The sequence below is a fragment of the Anguilla rostrata genome, chromosome 6, assembly GCF_018555375.3.
Source record: "Anguilla rostrata isolate EN2019 chromosome 6, ASM1855537v3, whole genome shotgun sequence".
Taxonomy (NCBI): Eukaryota; Metazoa; Chordata; class Actinopteri; order Anguilliformes; family Anguillidae; genus Anguilla; species Anguilla rostrata.
This window is the reverse complement of record NC_057938.1, coordinates 37,393,970-37,417,345: the sequence shown is the minus strand read 5'-3', so window position 1 is coordinate 37,417,345 and position 23,376 is coordinate 37,393,970. Positions and strand designations below refer to the sequence as shown.

At 41.2% G+C, this 23,376-nt stretch overlaps 2 protein-coding genes across 5 annotated transcripts in view; one reads left to right on the top strand and one right to left on the bottom strand.

Annotated features, from left to right (window-relative positions):
* Positions 1-9,334, top strand: part of LOC135257062 (disheveled-associated activator of morphogenesis 1-like) — a 198,417-nt gene extending 189,083 nt beyond the window's left edge. Inside the window, exon 28 of the transcript XR_010330584.1 lies at positions 9,323-9,334. The gene's annotated coding sequence lies outside the window, so the exon portion shown is untranslated. The remainder of the gene's footprint in view (positions 1-9,322) is intronic.
* LOC135257063 (MAM domain-containing glycosylphosphatidylinositol anchor protein 2-like) overlaps positions 1-23,376 on the bottom strand; it is a 139,126-nt gene that overhangs the window by 46,213 nt on the left and 69,537 nt on the right. For 2 of the 4 annotated variants that reach the window (XM_064339471.1, XM_064339472.1), the window contains exons 7-9: positions 20,626-20,955; positions 15,827-16,147; positions 2,690-2,959 (exon numbers count right to left, since the gene is read on the bottom strand). In XM_064339471.1, the coding sequence (XP_064195541.1) occupies positions 2,690-2,959; positions 15,827-16,147; positions 20,626-20,955 (921 nt within the window). The remainder of the gene's footprint in view (positions 1-2,689; positions 2,960-15,826; positions 16,148-20,625; positions 20,956-23,376) is intronic. The other 2 variants (XM_064339473.1, XM_064339474.1) reach the window with 1 other exon arrangement.

Sequence of the window (23,376 nt, the reverse complement as noted above, 5' to 3'; positions counted from 1 at the left end):
CGTTCCAGGAACAGTAACATTACAATCTGCACCTCCCAAAACACCACTTCAGAACTCAACACCCCATTCACCTCTGATGAGCAGAAAAGTGCTTATCAGTGGCCAGACTCTCAGTTTCCGATCACAAACATAAATGGGTTATTTTCAGCCAAAGAACATTTTGGTGCCATATGCAGACTACAGTTTAATATGTAAAAAGGTATTACGTTTGACCATTACATATTCAGATAAATGGGAACTTTTTATATGTATTTTTATTTTAGCTTACTGACTTTATAATCATTTACGCACATGCCTGGATGTGGGCAATTTACAATTTACATTCATTTCTCAAACAAATTGATCCTGACAGACTGCAACGGTGTATTACTTCAATTTCATTAAACATACATACATTAATAAAAGAATAGTTTTACCAAGTTGTGCCTACAACATTTGTAAACTGTGTACATCAAAGCTTCAAACTAGAACTTGTATAACCACAGAAGTAAGATATGCATGTTTGGAGAAAGATTTTGAAAAAAATATAATATCTCAGTTCCTTTTAATTACATCAACATTTGAAATAAAGCCAATGGCACTGCAACTGCTGAGACAGTTTAAACTGAATGAGAACACTAAAACAGCTTTTTGATGCCACAGTGATTCTGTCCAAATTCAAACTTGAGCTATGAGTCCAGCTGCCAGGTGTTCAGCACAGCACAATGGAACAAAATTGGGTTTTGGCTTTTTTTAGTCAGCAGGTAATTTGAGTACTGTGACTAAATTTTAGCCAGATAAATGACTCCTGTTGAGCTGAGGTAAAATACCCCAGATGTAACACCATTCTGGTATTATGGTTTCCCTGATACCATAAATCTAAAGCCATGGAAGTGTTAAGCTACCACAATGTTGAGGCATCTCTCTCACAAGGAACAGAGGGTGGAGAGAATCCCTTACCTTGATGGTAAGCCAGCAGCTGTTCATAAGTGATTTGCATGATTACGGAAAGTTTAAGAAGGATCAGCCTGTAATAGACAACTCCTTTTTTTTCTTGATCACTTCTATTTTAGGATCTGCACCTTCATCCACTTGACACAAAACAATCTGAGCAACAATAGTTTGGTTCAAAAAATCACAGATTTGCTGAAATGAAAATGATTGTTCATGGAATATATCAAATAATTATATCCCCTCTTCTGCTGTTGGGTTCCCCTTACTAAAACTGATAAGCTTATCAATAGTTGTACAGCAAGGCTGCTAAAGACTAGTTCACAGGATGGTTTTTGATTTCACCATAAAATCACAACCAGTTTAGACGCAAGAAACCAAGTGAGGAAGGCTAACTGCGATCAACTGATTTGAATCGATCAGTTATGGGCTGAGTAACAATGAAAGTCTTGAGGCCCTCCATGATTAGAAGAGGATCCCTTTTCCTAAACATTACCACCTTCAAAGAAAGTTCTCTGCCCTTTCTGTTTGTTGTCATTAAATATTGCTAATGCACAGCCCAGTACATCAGAGAAGAACACTCAGCTTGTCCATGTATGGATACCATTATTGTTATTTGTACTGCAGTAGAGCCAAACCTTAGAGTTATGAAGCATCCTGTTGTCTGCAAAGGGCGTCCAATAATTTCAAGCACTGTTGATATGAAACTATTATTTGATATTAGCACCGGCTAGAGCACATGGAAATTCATCTGACAGGTTTGGCACAGCAGTCATTCAAACACTGACTACTTCCAAAATTCTATTTTTACAATCCGCACACACAGATCCTGATATCGGAAGATGACAGTGTTATGGATTTCATCTCAGAAATCTAAGAGGCAGAAAAACAACACGAGGCCCTTTCATTACTCTGGAAAGAATATGTTCATTTTCAGTGATTTATTGTTGGCAGGCGTGCGTATCTCTTCGTTCACTATGTCTGTGGGGGGGGGGACATCCACACCTTTGGCAGCAACTACGTGCAGATGGTTGGAATATGAACCACTTGGGAGAAAGGACCGGAGGGGCTAAAATGCTATCTGGTCCTTGCCGACGCGGTGGGGGGTGGTCGACGATGCAGAGAGACTGACGAGCTTGATGTGTATCTGAGAAGGGGAGGTTATCACTGCCCCCACTTCAGGTGGCTACACGCTCTCCGTGTGCCATCTGTGGGCCTGATGTATGAATACTGAAAAGGTAGAGGCGGAAAAAAAAGCACATTTCATCCTCTCCGGAGAGGGACTGAGATGGCACCGGATCAAGGGGATAAACCAGCGGTTCTGCCCGTTGCTCTAAACTGCTCTAACTGCCGTGTTGGAGACCCTAATGCCTGCCAACATCTGGGACATGTTGATGATCCATAAACCACCTCCTGGCCTGTTAGGGATATTAAGATAAAAGGAAGTTGGATTGCTCCGTTGTAATGTTGCTCTTACTTCGAGTGACACATTCTTTTCTTAAGGGCACTCAGAATCTCTCAAAGACTAATCCAGAAAAGGTAAAATAAAATAGAGCCATCAATCTACAGCCGCAGTCTGTTCAGTGTATTTCTGAAAATATGTTGCTTGACCAATTTGAATACAGATTGAATAACATCCACATTGATATGCAACACACATACTATACTCTATGCAAAGCTGATAATGTAACATGGCAGGCCCATAAAAAGGCCCGTCAGGAGCATAACATAACAAACAGGTAAAAGGAAATGGAGTTACCTGTGACCAGGAAGGTGCAGCGTCCGGCCCCTGCCTCGTTGATGATGTCACAAGTGTACTCCCCGTAACCCTCCCGGCTCAGGCTCCGCACGTTGAACTCGGTCTCGTCCTGCAGGTCGAACTGGCCTGCGTTCAGCAGCCTCGAGCCCAACCTCCACTCATACCTGAGGACCCGCGAAGGATGGGCCCGCAGCACTCGGCAGCTCATGGCGAAGGAGCGCATCAGCCCTTGGCGCATTTCCGTGAACACTTCTTCCACCGTGGGTGGATCTGTACGGGACGGGAGAGAGGACACCTCAACAAATCCTTCCCTGCATTTTATCCATCTGTCTCCAACAGGGTAATCAATCATTGTTATAAGGCAGATTTATTTACAATACAATACAATACAATACAATACAATACAATACAATACCAGATAACTTTATGTATCTTTAAACCTTGGGGTTTTGACCAAAAGGGGATATTTTGGTTGGGTTTCATCACTTGACAAAAAAAAAAAAAGAAATGCCAAATGAAAGTGGTATTTGCAGTAATAAACGACCACAGAAACGACTGTGCTTAAAACAGGGGCAAGGGTGTTCTTCATAATAATTTGTTTGTGGAATACTGTTCATTAAAGGATAATCAACAAATAAATCTAGATCTAAATATTTTCTGTGTACTTTGAGTGTAACAGAACCATCTACATTTTATTTTCTCAAATATATCCCCAAGCTCCACTATGAGACCTGACAAACACTATCCAGAACAGAGTCCAGTGTCAAAAAATGAAAGCTCAAAATTTCAAATCACCTCGCATATTGTTAATCTCATTTGACCACATATTGACTTTAGAAGTTGAACTTGGTTGAACTGACTGCTAAATGTAGCGTATTTCGAAGCTAGCACAATAATTGTCAAAATAATCCACTTCCTCAATATATGTTTACCTACCAAGACTTTTTTTCTCACTGCTGAAAAGTAACGCCCTGTACACGATTCTGTCTCCTTAGCTTTATGGTCTTTGCCAAAAGATTATCTACGTAATCATTTTTTATAAAGTGATCACTGCGTAGGCTACTTTTTTTATTTAGGCAATGATATTCAGAAAGTATCCGGTAAATGAGAAAATTGTTGTGCAGAATAATATACAAATCATAATATACTTTACAACACAAAGATAGGCCTGCAACCTTAGTTTGTTGGCACAAAAATAACACCAATGTTTCCATACCTTAATAAACACACATTTGTGCTAAATACCTCCGTTACTTAAACCTCTGCAGAAAAAAATAATATTTTTATTTAATAAGGTACAAAAACAGCAATTGAGGGAAAAAAAACAGCAGTTCTAAACTGTTGTCAGTTGTCGATGTGTTACAGGACACCAGGGGCCATTTTAAGGGAACTTATCATGAATCTACCACACAGTAATGCCCAGTCAATACATATGAACCAGGTACAAAATGAATATGAAATATTCTACAGGAAGCCAACAAGCACTTGAAAACTAGTACATCTGGAACATGTTTAATTCCAAGTTTTAAGCACACACTTACCAACAACCCTCGCAGGGCTTTTGAGTTTTTATTCTTCGAGCCAAGGTAAGAGCTTTTTAATATTCTCAGAACACAGAACAAAATGATAAACAGAGAGAAAAACATTGTCAATTGCTATTGTAGCACTGTGCATGCCTGCACATAAACTTACGCCTAGCTTTAAGGACGGCCCCGGGAGGGGACTGAGAGGGACAGAACACACACCGCTTCCTTAAACAACCTTTCATGATGATTCACAGCATTAGCATACAACAGATAACAGAAAATGCACATGAACTGCCGTCTCAACAGAGGTTCAAGGGTTTATTTTAGGTATTACTCATGCAAATAAATTATTCAGTCAGTGCTTGCTGCAGGCTTTTGTTTACAGAGGCTACATTTGTTGACCTTTGCAAAGCATTCAGCGCTGTCGTTCAATTCAAATGTTGTTCTCAAAAACCAGTTATTAAAATTTATGTCCACGTTTACTGCAGCAGCTGAAAAAAAAAGATTAATTGTGCCATGTTGGGGTAGCAGCATGACACACGCTTTTGTGCTCCAGGGCTTCACCCCAACACAATTTTGTTGACGCATAAAGGACAAACTGATTCGAAAACAATAACAGCAGAATTATGTCCTTCGCTTTGAAGAATAGCCATTTGTACTGTTGCCATTTTGCTTGTGAACTGGCTTCAATTAGCATTTCTGCCAAAATAGAGCAAGTGAAAGGCACGAAAAGGCTTTATCAAAGACAATGGAAATGAGATTGATCAAATCCAGAAATGCTGCAGCTGGACCAAGGGCCTGATACAGTCCAAAAAGCCAGCAACATTCGCATTTTTTAAGGTTCCAGCAATACCACTGAAGCGTTACAGTCATGCTTTAAGTTGTGCATACAAAGAGGCACTTGCCTGACTAGACTTCTACAGTTAAAGGCTACAGAGTCAGGTGTTTACACATCAAAGCTACAGCGAAAAATGACTTGACTGTGTGTACAATTTTTATTTATTTATTTCCACTTTGAATGCTCTTTGCTTCGAGAAATGGAAGTCTGCCCTTTATGGAATAACTTAATGTGCTTTCACGCTTTTTTTTCAAAAAGTAAGACTCTGAAAAGGCTCTGAAACTGCTCAAAGAAAACACCTCAGAGGATTTGGAGGCATGGAAAAAGGAGAAAGTTGAGAGAAAAGCCCTGTGCTACAGTAACCCTGGTGTTTACTGTACTATACCAACATCCAAATGTGTTGCTGAAGACTCATACTTTAGCTGTAATATTTCAAAATGCCCCCTCCCTTTGAATGTTTTACTATCAAGTTTAAATTGATCCTAGATTCTGTAAATTAATAAATCCTCCCCCACCCCACCCACATACATTAATGGTACAGTATTATTGATTCCTTTCAAAGCCCTAAGGCTTGTCTTTTTGTAAAATACTGTGACTTTACAGAGTAGCCTGCTCATCAGTTCATGCGCTGCTATGGGTAAGAACCTGGGAGCCTCATTTCCATATGGGGCACTGAACCATGGATACTTGTTATGATTAGTAGTAGTTGGGCCATAGAACTCCATTCAACTTTTCTGTGTCATTATAGGAAGAGTAATAGTTCTGGGAGAATTTGCCTTTGTTGTTTGTACAGAATGTGTCCGATGTGCTGACCTCATACAACTGATAAGAAAATTCAATTTTAATAACAGAAAACAGTCATTTGGCTCTGATATATAATACCTTGGAGACATTGGAGGTAATACAGATATTCTGAAAGAAGTCACTTATTCCAGTCATTCTGTAAATAGTCCGTTTTTCAAAGGGATGAGTTCAAGTGCACCAACACAAAGGAGGCGGCTGAAATTTTGCTCCGAAAAACAAAACCAAGCTCAAGGCACCCACGGCAAGCGACACCCCAGTCCCCAGTCATTGTGTACCTCCATCCAAGCACTCTGGCACATGCCCCTGCCTGCTGAAGGATGCTGGCTCATAAATCGGTAATTAGCTCCTTGCTGATCTGAGCCTTGGTTGCACCACTTCTAATTCCCTCTGATCTGTGGAGACCAGAGGCTCAGCCTGCTGAAGTTGAAGGAATAAGCGCTACAGGAGTTGACATTGTGTTTGACTGATGCTTTGAGTCAGGGTGCTCAAGGGTGGAGATGAAATCTCTTGATTATTTTTATTTCTCTCTTTTTTTTTTTGTTCTCATTTCGATCTGGTATTGAGGGCGCAGCTGAAATTTAACTTCCTGCCAACGCTGAGGGAACTACTGCCTGCAGCGATGCTTTTAAAATGTTTTTTCTTTCTGGTTTTAGTTACAACGGACTGTGGGTAACACATCCAGTGGGATATTTCATTTATTCCAGTGACCCTTGTGAGTCACTGGCTGAGGTTAGGGAGGTGCATTGAACTGGAACATGAAAAGAACATTTCTAAATTCGGTGGGACGAGGGTAGTTCTGTCGATAACGGATCGCTATTTTGGATCCACTGCTGCACAGACCCCACCCAGATTCACTGAGCATTTGTATGATTTGGACGGTTCATCCTCTTCACTGAGCCCACTACATTAGAAAAATCTTATTAGATCCTTATATTTGCACTAAGTAGCACTTCAGTTTACAGCCCTGATACCACTTAATTTCAGCATAATTGTTGCTTTGCTCTGTTTCGGTGAAATGAGCCACACACTCCAGGGAAGTGTGAGTAATTGAAACTTAACACCGCAATGTTACCGCACTTTAAACAGCATTATTGCCCCCCTTTATCTGAAATATCACTGGAAAGTGCCATTTACATCTTGTCATTAACTTGCGCTATCTAATGCTAACACTGTTACCCTAAGGGTTTGCTTCTTATACAGACCCATGTATGGAACTGCTGCATAAGAACAATGTGTTCTGAATTAGTTACTTTGTTATGAAGTCTCTGTAAAATAAAGAGCTAATCTCAATCCTGCTGCACCTGAGATTAATATACTGAAAAGATGTATTGCCATACTAATGAGTGCAATTTATTTTCTAAGCCAATTTTTATCCCTGATTTTCTACTTTTTCCTCACAATTTGGAATACCCAGTTGTATTCGAAGTTCTACCCTATTGCTGAAACTTCATCAATCAATTTAAGAGAGTGCAGGCTAGTGCATGCACCCTCCGAAATATATTCAGCCAGCTGCCACTTCTTTCAACTCTGCAGTTTACCAGCTGAGCTGCACAGTTGCACCAGATGACTGTTCATTTTACACAGCCAGCGCAGATGAACTGCTAACAGGCCGCAGGTGCCAAATCGATCACTCTTGCATGAAGAAGCAGGGACAACCTTGCTGACTAGAACCTTCGCTGAGTGACGCAGCCGCCAATTTATGTGTCACCCTGCAGGAGTGTTGGCCCCGGTCATCACAGTCAATACCCAATGCGAGACTGCCGGATGAGCATTTACACTCAAACTCTAGCCAAATGCTAGCCTGACAAAAATGTATTTGAAACACCTCGCAGTGAATGAAAATGAATTGAACGCTGCGGATGTCAATGTTCTTCTTTTGTTGCGAATGACTGGAAAATTCTATGCAAACGGTTTAAAAAAGCAATCCAAGTAAAATAGATCATTTGCAAATCGTGGGTTCGTGAAGTGATTGGCAAATGATAAACTACAGTACAAGGCCGAACCGAGGCAGATTGCTTCACCAGCCATCTACAGTATCATAATCAACAGAAGTGAAACATGGCAGAGAAGGTGTTGCTCTGAACGATTTCTCAAAGCAAATTATGACTTAATTCATTTGCAGAGCAACTGAACATTTCTGACTGAACATTTTGAAACAGACATCCTGCCTATGCCAAAGCCAGCAAGGGGGAAACAAACCATTTACCATCTATATTCTTGGCTTTTGATGCCACTGTCTGCATGGTTAAAACGTGGCTTGTGTTTGTATATTATGTGTAAAACAGTACATTTAAGCATACATTATGTGACATACCCACAGCTTGAGATTACATATTTCACAGTGCTCTTTGCAGGGTATGCCTGCGGTAGCAACCTTCCAATCTTTTAAAAACAATATGTCCTTGTGCAAAAACATTTTATCCATCCAGAGTAAGCAATCCTTTCACAAAGCGTATGTAAACACATACACATACACACATGTACACTGCACACACACATGCACACATCAGTTTAAACAAATGTGGGAGATACATACTCTCACCAGTCAACAAAAATCACCTTTATCATCATTACTATGTGATATATGCACTAACTGGCCACTTTATTAGGTACACCCGTTGCATTTAGGCATGTAGACATGGTTAAGACGATCTGCTGAAGTTCAAACCAAGTATCAGAATGGGGAAGAAAGGTGATTTAAGTGACTTTGAACGTGGCATGGTTGTTGGTGCCAGGTTTGAGTATTTCAGAAACTGCTGATCTACTGAGATTTTCATGCACAACCATCTCTAGGGTTTACAGAGAATGGTCCGAAAAAGAGAAAATATCCAGTGAGCGGCAGTTCTCTGGGCGAAAATGCCATGTTGATGGCAGAGGTCAGAGGAGAATGGCCAGACTGGTTCGAGCTGATAGAAAGGCAACAGTAACTCAAATAACCACTCGTTACAACCGAGGTATGCAGAAGAGCATCTCTGAACGCACAACATGTCGAACCTTGAAGCAGATGGGCTACAGCAGCAGAAGACCACACCCGGTACTAGCAAGTGGCCGGTGAGTGTATATATATATATATATATATATATATTATTATATAATATAATATTATATATATATATAATATATATATATATATATATAATATATATGGTGTTTTATAAATTATATTAAAATTGTATTTTATATAAACATGGATACAACTGTGAAAACTGTTCACTATATTATTTATCTTGGAATTGCCATACTTGCCATGTAGGGGAATTATGTAATTATATGTTTTCAAACTATTGAGTATTATTTCCCAATAGGCGTGATGCCTCTACTTGAGTTTAGAAACCCAGGAGGGATGAATTTCACAAAGCTTTAAGGACAAGGTTGTTGGGCCCTTCTCAAGACAGCATGGATAAACGATACAGGAAACGTAGAGAAGGAGCTGACAATAGAGGTGGGGCATGATGCTGAAAAGAGCTGATGTGAACCAATAGCTATTGCCTCACAAAAAATACCAATGCGATTCCAGCAATAGGAGCACATCAATACATTTCTACATGCAAACTGCCTGAACCTGTAAGTATGCTTTGGATTCCAGCCTTATTTAACAATGTTCTCTCTTCGAGACAACGGAAATGGGTGTCGACTGAATCTAAATGGAAATACATACTACACATCGGATTCAGCCATCTTTGAATATGACATTGAAAAAGGTTCCGATTCAGAACAGAAAATAGTCATTCCTCAAGGTCTCAGTAACTGAACAGATCTCAATTGAACTGCCAGTTGCAGGGTTTGCTTGCTTCTTTCCAATGATGAATTGTCATAGCTGCATCGGTTAGACTTGCTTTCATTTTATATAGTACATGCTCTTAAACACAAAACACAAACAAAAAAATATTTGTATGGTGTTTTAAAAAAAAAAAAAGATCTCCACAACACAACTGGCCTGAAACCTTTCCAGAGAGTAACAGAACATTTTGGAAGAGGATAGCATTGTGTGTTACTGCGTCTGCAAAGTGAAGGTCTGGCTTTGAGGAAGAGGGAAATGAGCTGAAGATTTTGCCAATTGGGCCACATGACTTAAACCACATTGAGGCATGGCCACTTATCCTGGGGCTGCAGTGTAGTATAAGGGTTAGGAAACTGGACCTGCAACTCAAAGCATTCACAGCACGGGTGTAGCTATGAGCGAGGTACTTAACCTGAACTGAAGTGGGCTGTATGCAAAAATATAATCTGTGTAAGCTGTTCTGAAAAAGAGCATCTGCTAAATGCTAAAATGTAATATAATGGTCGTACATCATAATTAGGTACAGTCTGGCCTTGGTTAATTGTCACTCTATCATCCGCCCCAAGTTTAACCAACCAATCGCCTCACAGGTCACAAGTGCTCTGAATTTGTGTGCACATAATTTTACTGATTTCTTTTTGTGTTCTCCAGTGTGTATTACTAAATGAAAACCATGTTGGACCGAAGTTATTCTAGTGGTAAAAGGAAACGTGTGGCTCTCTTATTTCAGATAAATTAAAGATAATAAATCATTTGGGGGCAGGAGGCTCTGTTTCATCCCTTGCTTTGGAATACGGTTTTGGGGTAACAGCCGTGAAAAACCGTGAAGAAACGAAGAGAAAATGCATTAACCCTTTGATGCACAGCATATTCAAACCGCTTAAAATGCACAACATGGGTTAAAAATGACCATGGGTCCAAAATGAAAAGTGATTTTCTTTAATATTTGTGTTATTTAAGTCCATCCATCCATTACCTCATTATCTAAACCACTTATTCATAGTCAGGGTTTTTTTTTTGGGGGGGAGGGGGGGGGGGTTTGGGGCCTATCGCAGCATGCATTGGGTGAGAGGCAAGAATACACCCTGGACAGGTAGCCAATCCATTGCAGGTATTATATGACTGTGAAAGATCACCAGGAACACCATTCATCTGTTTTTCCAACTTGTCATTGTTGCATAGAGCTCTGTCACATTGTGGTCAACACTAATGGTTGACTTTTCAGTCTTTGACTGCAGGGCAGACAACATCAGTACTGTAAATCTTTAAACTAGTAAGCCCTTCTTTTTTATTTGTAGTAAGCTAACTAGTAAGTAGCACCTAGGAGCAAGCTAGTTTGTAAGTTAACTAGTAAGCTATTTTAGCTATGTCTAAGCAACGGAAACATGGCAAGCTAACATGAACAATTGTGGAAATTTAAAAGTTAATGCATAAAATCCGTCCATCACAACTATCCTAAATATTTTTTGAGGTAATTGTTTTGTAAAACACAACTTACATGTAGCAGATGTGTTGCATTGCAGAAGTCCTGTAGAGTTGTGAGATGTTTGACAGGTTGACAGCAAACATGTTCCAGACTAAAAATTACTATGGGTCAAATGTTCCTCAGTAAGAAAGTAAAAATTTTAATAATGATTTTTTATTTTTTTAAAATAAATAAATAAATAAAAAACACAATGTATATTATTTTCAGATATAAAACACTTGCTTGAAATACTGTAGAACAATTAGAAGCCATGCATAAGTGGCATATGCAGATGTGTTCTAGTGCTGCTGAACATTTGCAAAACATCTCAACAATCACCGGAGTTGGGGAAAAATGGAATACAAGTAATGGGATTACATATTTAAAATACAAATAAATAAATTGTAAATGTAACAGTAATCTGTTGCAATTACAAAAAAAATGGCTGTAATCTGAATGATGATACTTTTGCAGAAACAAAAACCTGTATACACAACGGTCCTCCAGGACCAGAATTTCCCACCCCTGACTAACTGTAAGAGATTGGGATGGGAACTGTGGATGGGGAAGCGGTGGCTAGTCCCCCATATTTCAAACAGTAAATAAATAAATAGTCAAAAAGATTCACAATTGGGTGTGGCGGTTCAGCCAAGATAAATGGGTGGGCCAGCCCAGGATACTATTAAATGTCAACAGTGAGAACATTCACAGCAACAGATGACACGAGGTAGCTACTACGAATAAGCAACCTCACCATCATCCATCAAAAACAAGCAACACACCCAGACAAGTAAGGAATAGCAAAATTAAAAAGCTAGCTAGTGTTCTTGGAAATACAGTAACCGTAAAAATACAAGTGGCCGTATTTTTTAAAACCAGGCTAAAAAACCACAACACATGACTTTGGGAAACAAGTCCCAAAGTCGTGTATATTAGCCTATAATAGGGGAACCTGGCACATTGACTGCAGAAAAAATCCACCAGACAGTCCAAACAAAAACAACTGATTGTCGAGTGCATAGACGTAGTCAACATCGGTGGGTCTAATAATTTTATTGACACATGGTGAAACTGCAATTGAATGGATCAAAGTGGTGTTGAAAGCTGCATCAAATTGATAAACGTGGTAGAGAAAGCAGCAGTGAACTGATAAAAGTGGTGCTGATTGGAATTGCATTAAATTGAATTGATTAAACTTTATTTGATAGTGTTAACACTAAGGATGCTAATTTCATCAGCAACCATTAATCGATTAACCCAAGGCTCTTTAGGATTTCTGAGCTTACCAGTCCAGTGCTCTCTTTCTTCTTAATGATGATCCAAACAGATGGTTTTGGTTAGCCTAAGGTTTGGCTTATGTCTCTGTCTGTTTTTTTATTCTTAAAAAAAGGCTCATAATGGCTTCCTTGACTTTCATTGGCACACCTCCAGTCCTCCTGTTGACAAACGCCAATAACAAACTCCGAAGGCAATCACAAAAAAGCTAGAATCATAACTAGATACTGAAAGCACTCTTAACCTGCACGTGAAGCAAGTGAACACACCTGACTAATCAAAAACACCTGTGACTCCATTTGTCCCAAACATTATAATGCCCTGAAATGGACTATTTATAAAAAGTGCTGTAATTTCTACATGATGAAACCCTTTAATAACCTCAGAGCATTTGTGCTTCAACCATGTGTGAATTGTTTGATTACAAATCTAAAATTGTGGAGTACAGAGCCAAATAATAAATTAAAAAAATGTCTTTATCCCAAATACTACAGCGCTCACCGTACATACATACAGATGCTGATATTGAAAGCTGCACACATGCGTATATAATCTACTGGTCAATCACCTTCTTTGTGGCTCAATACCAGATCTAACATCTTTCCGTTCCCATATGTCTGTCTTTTCATCAGCAAGTGCGCCTTGGAAACCACTATTGCTAATTACCCGAACCCTCTTAATCTCCCATCTGACCCCAGAAAGCCAGACAAAGTCCAATTTTATCCGCTGGGCTAAGTGTATCTCGATAGAACTGTCGTTCCAGGAAGTGACATCGGCAGGGCGTCCGTGAGCCCCCCTCTTGTCATTCGCGCCCCCGGCGCACCGTCGCGAGCAGGTGGAAGTGACAGGAATGGCACTTGACCTTTCAAAAAGTGCCGTTAACTCTCCCGCAGGCCGCCACATCTAATTAGCCTGCTGTACTCTGACAAATCCACAGATGCGCTTGAGCTTCCTCGATGCGGCTAAAGAGACGGTCCATCGATTCCACTGAGTCGCACTCCCTGTAATTGAATATTTTGCCGTGTCACCGGAGCCTACGAGCCTATAAATGCAATTAACCCCCATGCCCCAGATTCAAGACACCAGACGAGTGGACAGGTCTCCATGCGAAAAACTCTTCTTTCCCTAAGCGTGCAGTTCGGGTATACCGGAGTTTTTTCTGTTTAATTATTAGCCTTTCACAATGCTGGCTTTTGGTTACGTTATTTCTATAGCATTGCTCTTTATCTTATATTATTGTGGACATAACAAGCAAAACTGTCTTAGTGAGAGCATGATCTTCTGTGATATGCCCCAGAGTGTTTATGGTTGACCCATGAAGTGGGGACTCTTGGCTGGATATCAAGCTTGCCTTTTGATTAGAGGAAATTTTAAAAATCCAACACAGCAGCTGGAAGGGTCTTGCCTTCACTGATATAACATGCATTTTCTAAATGTATAATCCTCTGATGCAGAGGTCACAAATACTTGTATGTATTCTTAAAACTGACATAGACCTGACCTTAATTTTTTGTTCGTATAATTTACATATTTTTTCAAAATGAGTTCTATGAAAACAACACTGGAAAATATATAGATATTCACTGGTCCATGGATAATGTTGAAATGTATTCCAAGTGTAAATTTAAATTAGGTGCTAGTCCAAGCAAGGAAAAAAAAAGATATGTACGGAGGTGCTGTAAAATCAACTGTCTTCCATTTATTTATTCTTAATGAACTATTAATACATCAGTGTTTTGTCAAAAATTAACATTGCTTTTGGGAGGAGAGGCACATTTCCCTCACACACTACAGATAGTGGTATTTTCACAGGTTTGATCAAAACAAAGGGTAATTAACATAAAGGTGTGAATAGTTCCACACAGTCAATGAGACCAATATGATTTGTTTTGTTTAGTTAGGCTTGAGAGGATTCACAGACCACAAAGTCAGAATGACTCCTGTGGCCATTTGGGGACCTGCAGCTGGCACAACGAATATGCAGCTCAGCCGATGGACTACGGAGTGAAAAAACTGGCGGCTGCCTACATGCGTTTCATATGCATCGCCAGCCTCCTGGCGATATGCTAGTCTGCTGTACTCCAGAAACCACAAAGGACATTTGAGGCAAATACGAATGGGTATTACGAATTTGGATTTTTTTTTAAAAGAAAAAAAGAGAATGCAAGGATATGTCACATTTAATTTTAACAGAAGCTCACCACAGTACTCACTGGTGAGTCAGCTCTAAGATAAAACTAGAATTCACTTGAGATTTAATTTTAAAACATCAAGTGCTCAAACTAAGTGGATGGCACCTCGTAAATACGATGAATTCAGAAGACATACAGGAGACACATTAAAAGTGTCATGCATGAAGCATTGAAAAAAACGTGCCTAAAAGCCAACACTCCTACTGATTTTTCAAAAATGCATTTAAACATCACTCTTATAAATACTTCTCCTTAAAATGTCAAAGGAATATGTTGTCGCAATATATATTTATAACAAGAAATACAGGTTTGCAACAAATCCAAAATGTATTTTGTTCTCTCACACACACACACAAGCATAAATATACATAACATGGACACATATATACACACACAAACACACGCACATACACATACACAAATACACACACACACACACGCACACACACACACACACACACACACACACAGACACACATACACAAATACATGCACACACACAGTCTACTCAGGTTGGATAACTATCATGGTTTCTGTTAAAACAAAATGTTACATTCAACCAAATGCATGCAGTTACTGTACATTCTCTATCCATGCATCCATCCATCCATCCATCCATTATCTATACCCACTTATTCCTGATCAGGGTCACAGGGGGTACTTGAGCCTATCCCAGCGTGCATTGGGCGAAAGGCAGGAATACACCCTAGATAGGTTGCCAGGCTATCGCAGGGCACACACACCATTCACTCACAGAGTCATACCATACCTATGGGCAATGTAGAGTCTCCAGTTAGCCTACCTGCATGTCTTTGGACTGTGGGAGGAAGTTACATTCTTCAATATCCATATTTAGAACTCTTGGAATTGGAAACCACTAACCACAGCGGCTGGTGAGCCAAAAATTCATGTGAATCCCTGAGTGTGTGTGCTCTACAAAATCAGGTAGCTAAAATAATATTTTATTCTGACAACATAGCTAGCGACCCAACCAGCTAACCATAGCTAACCCTAACCCTAGCCATTTCTGATTTACGGTGGTTGCCAATTGCCAGCTGTTTCAATTCAGATTTGGTGTGTTCAGGGGTGCTTGAGGTAAGTAGTGGGCCCCCAAGCAAGATTTGGCATAGGGCCTCCAAATAAACGGCCGTGACCCCAACATTTTGGGAAAAACCCTGCTCCTTGTTCATTATTTCATAACCTCCCACACACACACACACACACACACACGCACACACACCTCCCTGTGTACTCACACTGCACTATGAGCTCCACCACGGCCTCGCGGGGCTTGACGTTGAAGCCGTTGTACTGGCTGGTCTGGCAGCGGTACGACCCGGTCATCTCCCGGGAGACGTTGACGATGCGCAGGATTCCGTCGTAGCTCTCCGTCTGCATGCTCCCGTCCGGCATGGGCGCCTCCTTGTCGGCCCGGGACCACAGGATGATGGGCTTGGGCTTCCCTGAAACAAGGCACTGAAGCTCCACCGTATCGCCCTCCTGGGTCACCAGAGGGGACTTCCCCCGTGGGACCGTCAGGTTCGGGGGAACTAAGAAAGAGAAAAACAGAGGAGGGACTGATATGGGGCTCTAGCAAGTCAAACTGCGGAGTGACTGAGATGCCTTGCCCCTCCCCCCACCCACCCGCCCAGCAACCGAGAACAGGTAAGAGTCTGCGACGTGGAGTAAGAGGGCATTTCCATATGCTCAGTCTGCAGCTACATGCCCTGGATTTGATTTATAAGGTATATATATTTTTTTCATCACTGTGCTCTATGCCTTTTTCATCTGAGAACAGTGTTCTGTATTTTAACAAGTCCGACAAGGAAGCATGTACACTTTTTTTAGCTTCTAAGTGCCTCAGAAATCAATAAAATGCAAATGCTGATGTAATAAATGACATAATGCATGTAAAGTGTGAATGACAAACTAAATCATAATGGCAAAAAAACTGTGAGGCTAAAATGGAATGGTTAAAGATCGTAATGACCGATATAGTACCATTTCAGCCATACTGCAGCTGTCAAAGTGAATGCTATTCAATTACTTCAAGCCTTCATTATTTTTTAAAAAGTTAAGTATGTGTGATCTTTCAACAAGCGTATCGATCGTGTCAGTCGCCGAATGTCCAACCGAAGCTTGTGCTCTGAGGAACGTGTTCACCATCGCGCAATGATGTCTAAAGGAATTACTGAAACAAAAAAATAATTGAATATTTACAATCTGAAATACTACAGACAGTATGATTCATCATCTGAAACGCTATCCATAATCCCCAACTCGATTATTTCATCATCGTGTATTGGCCTAGAAGAATTGTATATTCCATGCCTTAGATCTCCAGTTGTCCTTCCAGATGTTTACTGTGGCAATTTGTGTTGAGGATCTTGCTCTATGGCTTCACTGAAATAGCATATATTGCAACATTCTGGTAACAGTTAGGATTTAGATAATCGGACCAACATCCCATCCCCTTCTCCAGTCACCATGGTAACATATCACTTGCGATGTCGTGGACATCCAGGATTGACTGCCTTAATTAGGCACATCTGATTGGAATGGAACGCAGTTCCTGGAGGGTTGTTGATGCAGCACAGTGCAGTGGATGTATATTTCCATCGCCCCTCCCCCCACCTCTGCTCCTAATTAGTTACTTAATTGGCCCTATAATTAAAACAGGTTTCTCACTTTTTTGACAAAATGGTACATGGCAGGATGTCTGCGTACGCACATTTTATTGCAGGGGGTTTGGAGAAAAGGCATCGGTGCACATTCATACACCTAATGAACTTACCACATCAACCTAATTGCTGGACTATATTTAGAGTAAAGTGTGAATATTATGCATAACTCTTGATTTCAGGCACTAACTACACGCCTTTGAAGCACTCCTGGGTGACAACCTGCGAATAACGCTAACTAAGGTCAACAGGTTGGCTCAGTTCACTAATAGACAGTGCACGCACTGAGCTACAGTACAGGTGCTAGGACACGTATGAGTTTGACGACCTCGTAGTGAACTCCAGCACAGACCTCTGTGACAGCGCTGACAGTAACTGGACAGAAACCCACCGAAGCAGATCCAAACGCACCTCAGGGGCACTCAAGCCGCCCGTCCGGGTGAGAGACGAGTGTGGGGTGAGGCCCCTCCGAGACCACACACGCATGCGGTCAGCCTACGCGTTGGGGCGGTCGGACGGGGTGTTCCCAGTTTCCCCTTTTTCCATTTAAAGAAGAGGCGATAATTTACATGCAGGGAGACCATGAACAGTGCATAATTCACAGTCCTCCATAATAATATTGAGAGGACACGCGGGTCTGTTGCAGAGCAAAAGGGTGATGGCGCGCTAAGAGCAGCACAGTGAGATTCTCTTGCAAAAAGGATATGCCACACGCTGCGTCTACACACCAGGCGATTCGACAGGACAGGGACTGCCCCACATACTCCTCCTGCTGAACGGACAGAAGTCTGACGGGACACAGATGGGATTTGTTTGCGGGTGCGTGCGCTCTGAGCTCTAAATCGGCCGCGGTGACTAACGAGGTGACTTTCCCACCACCAGACAATCACTGAAACAAAACATGCAGTGCCAGGACGACGCAAGAGCATAATCCTGACCCCAGGTCATCATGACCTGAAGTCGTCTCCCCCTTGTGGTCGGGAGGAGTACGAATGAACCCGGAGGCGTTCATTTTCACCGACGGGGGAAACAATCACGCCGGGTACTTCAGTCACCCCCCGCTCCCCAGCCAATCAGGGGCCGTTTTGCAGCCCCACCCTCGTGCGCGCTCGCTGGCGGCGTACGGCCACCTTGCCTGCCGCGGCAGGACGCCGTCCCCGCGGCACCTGCGGGTGGCGCATTTTCACCTCTGTCAAGGTAGCACAGCGCACTGGCCCTCCCGCCGGCTGTGCCCCCTCCCTCCCGGGACGCTCCCGTGCTCTTCAGGTCTCCTTTCCCCGCCGCGTCGGAGGAAACGTGTTTACCGGGACGTCACCGCATCCTCCTGAGAGGGGAGGCTGCGAGGGGCCGATCACAGGGCTGCCGGCAGACGGGCGACCAGGGCGAGACTGACAGAAGGCCAGCGCCCGCCTGGAAGGGGCGAGCGCAGGAGAAATCCAAACAGACGGCCAGCAAAAAATAAAGCACTGAAACCCCCTCCCCCATCCCCCAGCAGACACACACACACACACACACACATACGCACACACAAGAGCACACACACACACACACACACACACATACGCACACACAAGAGCGCACACACACACCTACACAAAACACATACACACACACACACAGTGCACACACACACACACATATGACGCCACACACACACACACACACATATGCGCACGCACACACATGGACACACACGCACGCACACACATGGACGCGCACACACCACATCGAACACCACACACACAAGACATAACTAAGCCAACTTGTGTTTCACACGATCGGCCTCAGTGTTCCTATAAGCCAGACGGTTTTGACAGTCAATGCCATACTACTATTACATCAGAGAGAGAGAGGTATAGGGTGTGAAAGAGAGAGCGAGAGGAGGAAGAGAAGGGAGAGGCGGAGGAAAAGAGAGCGGGGAGAGACTGATGCCTCTAATATATAGACGGCCACCATAATGAAATGGCAAAGTGATTGTTTGGATTATGACACTGAGAAGCTGAAGATATAACACAATATGGAAAGCGATGAAAAGTGGCAGGGGCATGACAAGATAATAAGTACTCTGCCGTAGCCGCTAGCTATTCTGATTTAATTAGCATCGGAGCACAGGAATTATGATTACTGCAAAGGCACACCATGCAGATTATGCAATCAGATTTAGATGTGTCTAATGTACTATTTCACATGTGCAAGTCTGAAAAAAAAAAAAAAACCTCTGATAATACAGTGGTTCATTAGGAAGATGCAGATTCATGTTTTTGCGAGGCAGATACATTTTAAAACATACTTTCCTGAGGACTTTATATAACAGAGTCACAGTGTCACAGCTAGGACGTGCTATTCTGTAGGGACACTGTTATTCTGATGTCACGCAGGTCTTTGAATGTGAGTATTCCATTCAGCATTTCCTGTTGCAAGTGTATTAGATATCAAGGTCAAAGACCGTTCTAACATCACGAAATGAAGAAAATCACACATGGCATTCAGATGATGATAATATGTTCTACATGTAACATTTTTAGGTCATAATTGAAACACAGTGGCCTCGGAATAGCTGAGCAATTACTTTGCAAGCCAACAGATCCTATCCTTCCCATAACCTAATGACAAATGAACAATAAAATATCTTTTCGGTGGAAAAATGCAATCCACACTTTCTCCTTTGATAAATTGCATCTTGCAAGAAATTAATTCCGTTCTATATGCCACAGGGTCTCTATCTCAAACAGCCTTAGCTTTGTGAGATCAGCAGTTTCGGCCTTATTCTTTTGTATTGTCACTTTTAACACTGGCCAATATGAAGATGAATTGTATGCTATGATTGACCATGGAAACTGTGTCACTCTGAATTCTGGTTTGTCTCTGCTTTTTAATCTTGTTGGCAAAGCAGAGCAAGCCTTGGCTTGCATTTGTCTATTTGTAATGAATAAAACATTAACCGAGAAAAAAAAAAACAGTTAGTTAATGACTCAGTTCTTACAATGAAAAATACTTGTGCTTAGAAATGTGGGAATGTATGTAAACAGTTTTGTTAGGAATAAATCACCTTACTAGTTGTTTGTCACTATCTGTTTGCATTTTTATATCTGTTACAAAATCTTAACAAGCAAAAGCTGAGGCAAAAAACAAAGAAACTATTCGGCATTCACTATGTTTCCAAGCTTTTCATGTGCTATAACTGAAGACCACGAGGAAAAGACAACACAGGCCCCTAAAATGTGAGTAAAAAAACATATTTGTATAATGGCTGTTTTTTTGTGTTCAAAGATAAGGGCCTTTTAGCTCAGCTTTCCCCTCCCAATCACCCACCCACTTCCTGTACAGACTCCTCCCCCATAACAGGGGTGGGCACAGTTGAAATAGGTGCTCACCAGTAGTGGAGGAGATGTTGACATCAATGCTGATCTCTGGGATGCCTCCACCCTTCAGGGACGCGATGCAGGTGTAGGTGCCGAAGTCGGTGAACTTGAGATCGATGATGTCCAGGTTGGTGGTGCCGGCGGACACGTCGGGGTCGGTCTGGGTGATGACCATTCGCTCGGAGCTGCGCAGCGGCCGCCCGTTCTTCAGCCAATTGAACACTAGCTCCTCGGGGGGCGTGGCCTCCACCTGGCAGGAGATCTTTACCTCCCGGCCAATTTGGATGTTGTCATCATTGTGGTAGGGGTCCGGGGTGATCCAGAACCGTCCTTTCTTCAGAGCTGCCGGGTTTAAAACAAAGGCTGTTGGGTGTTGGAGTCCAAACAAAATCTAGCAAAGCTACTTAAGTTGGGAAAACTTAAATGGTGGATCAAAGCACAGTACTTGTTCTGCTCCCCTTTGATAATTATTATCCCCTTTATCAAACTAAATCAGCATCTCTTTGCCATGGATTACAAATGTGAAACAAATTCAGTGTCTAATACTCAAATTCTTTTCAAGACCAAAACTCATCTCAGCATACATGAAACTGAGGGCCACATACCATTTGTGCTCACATATTCAAACATTTTAAGCAAATAAATGTCTTCCCTGAAGACAAATATGCATTCACAATGTCCCCATCTCTTTGAAGTTTTTGGACCCTTACAAAATCTTACTTATCAGCCAGTAAAATGTTCATAATGCTGTGGAAAATGAAAGCTCAAAGCCGAAATTAAGATGTTCAGAGGAAAGTGACATAATATAATTTCTGACAGCATTTATTAGCAAAGCGACTATGAGCTAAAAACTCAAACATTAGTTATTGTATGTGTCTTATACATTTGCCTTGAAACATCAGTTGAGCCTGTAAAATTTAAAACACTGATTTATCAGTTAAACACCATCTGAGACTCAAGAGAGAAATTTTCTGAACTGCACAAGGTTCACAGAGAGGCCTCCCATCCCAATGACCTACATCATTGTTCCTTCACAGCAGTATTTCCTTTGAATTCTGCAGTGGTACACTTTTTAGCATGACAGCTACAAAACAAAATGAGCAGTGTGCGGCAGTTTTGCTGAAATAGCCAAACATTGCACTATTAAAGGGTAACCATGGTACTGTAATAGAAAGATCAATATGTGGCCTTATAATTAACATCTAGCATATAATTGGAGAATAAGCATTGGGAAATTAAACTCAAGGAAAATGATTATTTACTAACTAAATCCTGCAGTAAGTAGAGGGCTGTAGTGACTGGGATCCATAAATGCTCGCTATGCCCAAGCAATCACTCTCTATTCATTTCTGTGGGTACTCCCTAATGTTCACTGCCTACAGCAGAGGTTCTCCAAATGCTTAATCTCAAAATTCCTAAAATTACCAGGGCCATTACCAAACAGGATCAAAAAAGCCCCTTCTCTAAGGCAGAACATAGCATATCCTCCTTGAGATACCATGTGTACAAAAGTGAAGTATAACACAAAAGTACATTGACATATTGTTACAAAAAAGATGTTTTTTTTTTCATTGTGCAGTAGTAAGGTCTTCCCTGTGTTAGTGCTGTTCATATAACTGGGCAATTATCTCAACAACGAAACTGACTGAGTTTCAACAAATGAACCCAGCAAATAAAGCACGTTGTCTCAGCGATGTAATTCACCATGGCTCGGCACAATACAAGATGACACACACACACACACACACACACATATTCGGTCTTGTTATCTCGTTATTTATCTCTCGACATAACGGAAGTTTGTTTTCTTGTGATCATGACTTAATTTATCTCGTGATCTCGACATAACGAAAGTTGTTATCTTGCAATCACGAGATAACCTCTGCAATCTACGGACTTCTGTAGCTTTCTTTTATCAATCTTTGTGTTTCTTTTTCGTCAAATAATGGTATTATTAGAAGCATGTAAGCACCAAAAATGCACATTTCCTACATAATTGCCTTCCAGACTTAACAACACTCAAAATTCCTAATATTTATAACAGGTAGCAATTAAAACACAGCCGTTTGTTTAAAAGAGTAAAAATATGACAGACTTTTACGATTTCAACTGAAGCTCACTGCAATAATAACTGACAGGAGGTGCAACTATATTGAATGGTAAGAGCGGAACCCATGGCTCCATTAGGTGCATGATGCCAAGATATTTATGAATACATTATCCATGGGAACTTGCTGCCATAAGGTTAAAAACAGTCAGACATTTATGAAAATCTAGTCAGGCAGTCTGGTAAGCTTACTGTATAGCGTGTACTGCAGCCTTGTGGCCAGCAATCTCTTAAGGGGAAAATGGTAGGCCTACTGAGTTTGAAAAAGACTTGTAACGGTTGAACCAACAGCCTTTAAGGATGTCAACATTGCCAAATTAGCAAACAAGAACAATATTAATTTTGTTGTTAATAATACTACTACTACTAGTACTACTACTACTACTAATAATAATAATAATAATAATAATCCAAGGAGGGAAAATTGATATCCTGGAATGGTTCTATTAGACCATATTTAGATTCCTGTGTTCTGGTCATAGTACTAAGAAAGATATAGCTTACTAAAAGCAACTAAATTGGTTCCAGGTTATTAGATTTAAGTAGCAGAAGGGAACAACGGTTCATGCAGAGAAAAATGAGTTGATTGAAGCTTTTAAACATGCAAATGTAAATTTAATGAGTGCATAGAACATTTCAGGTTGACTTCTGTTAAG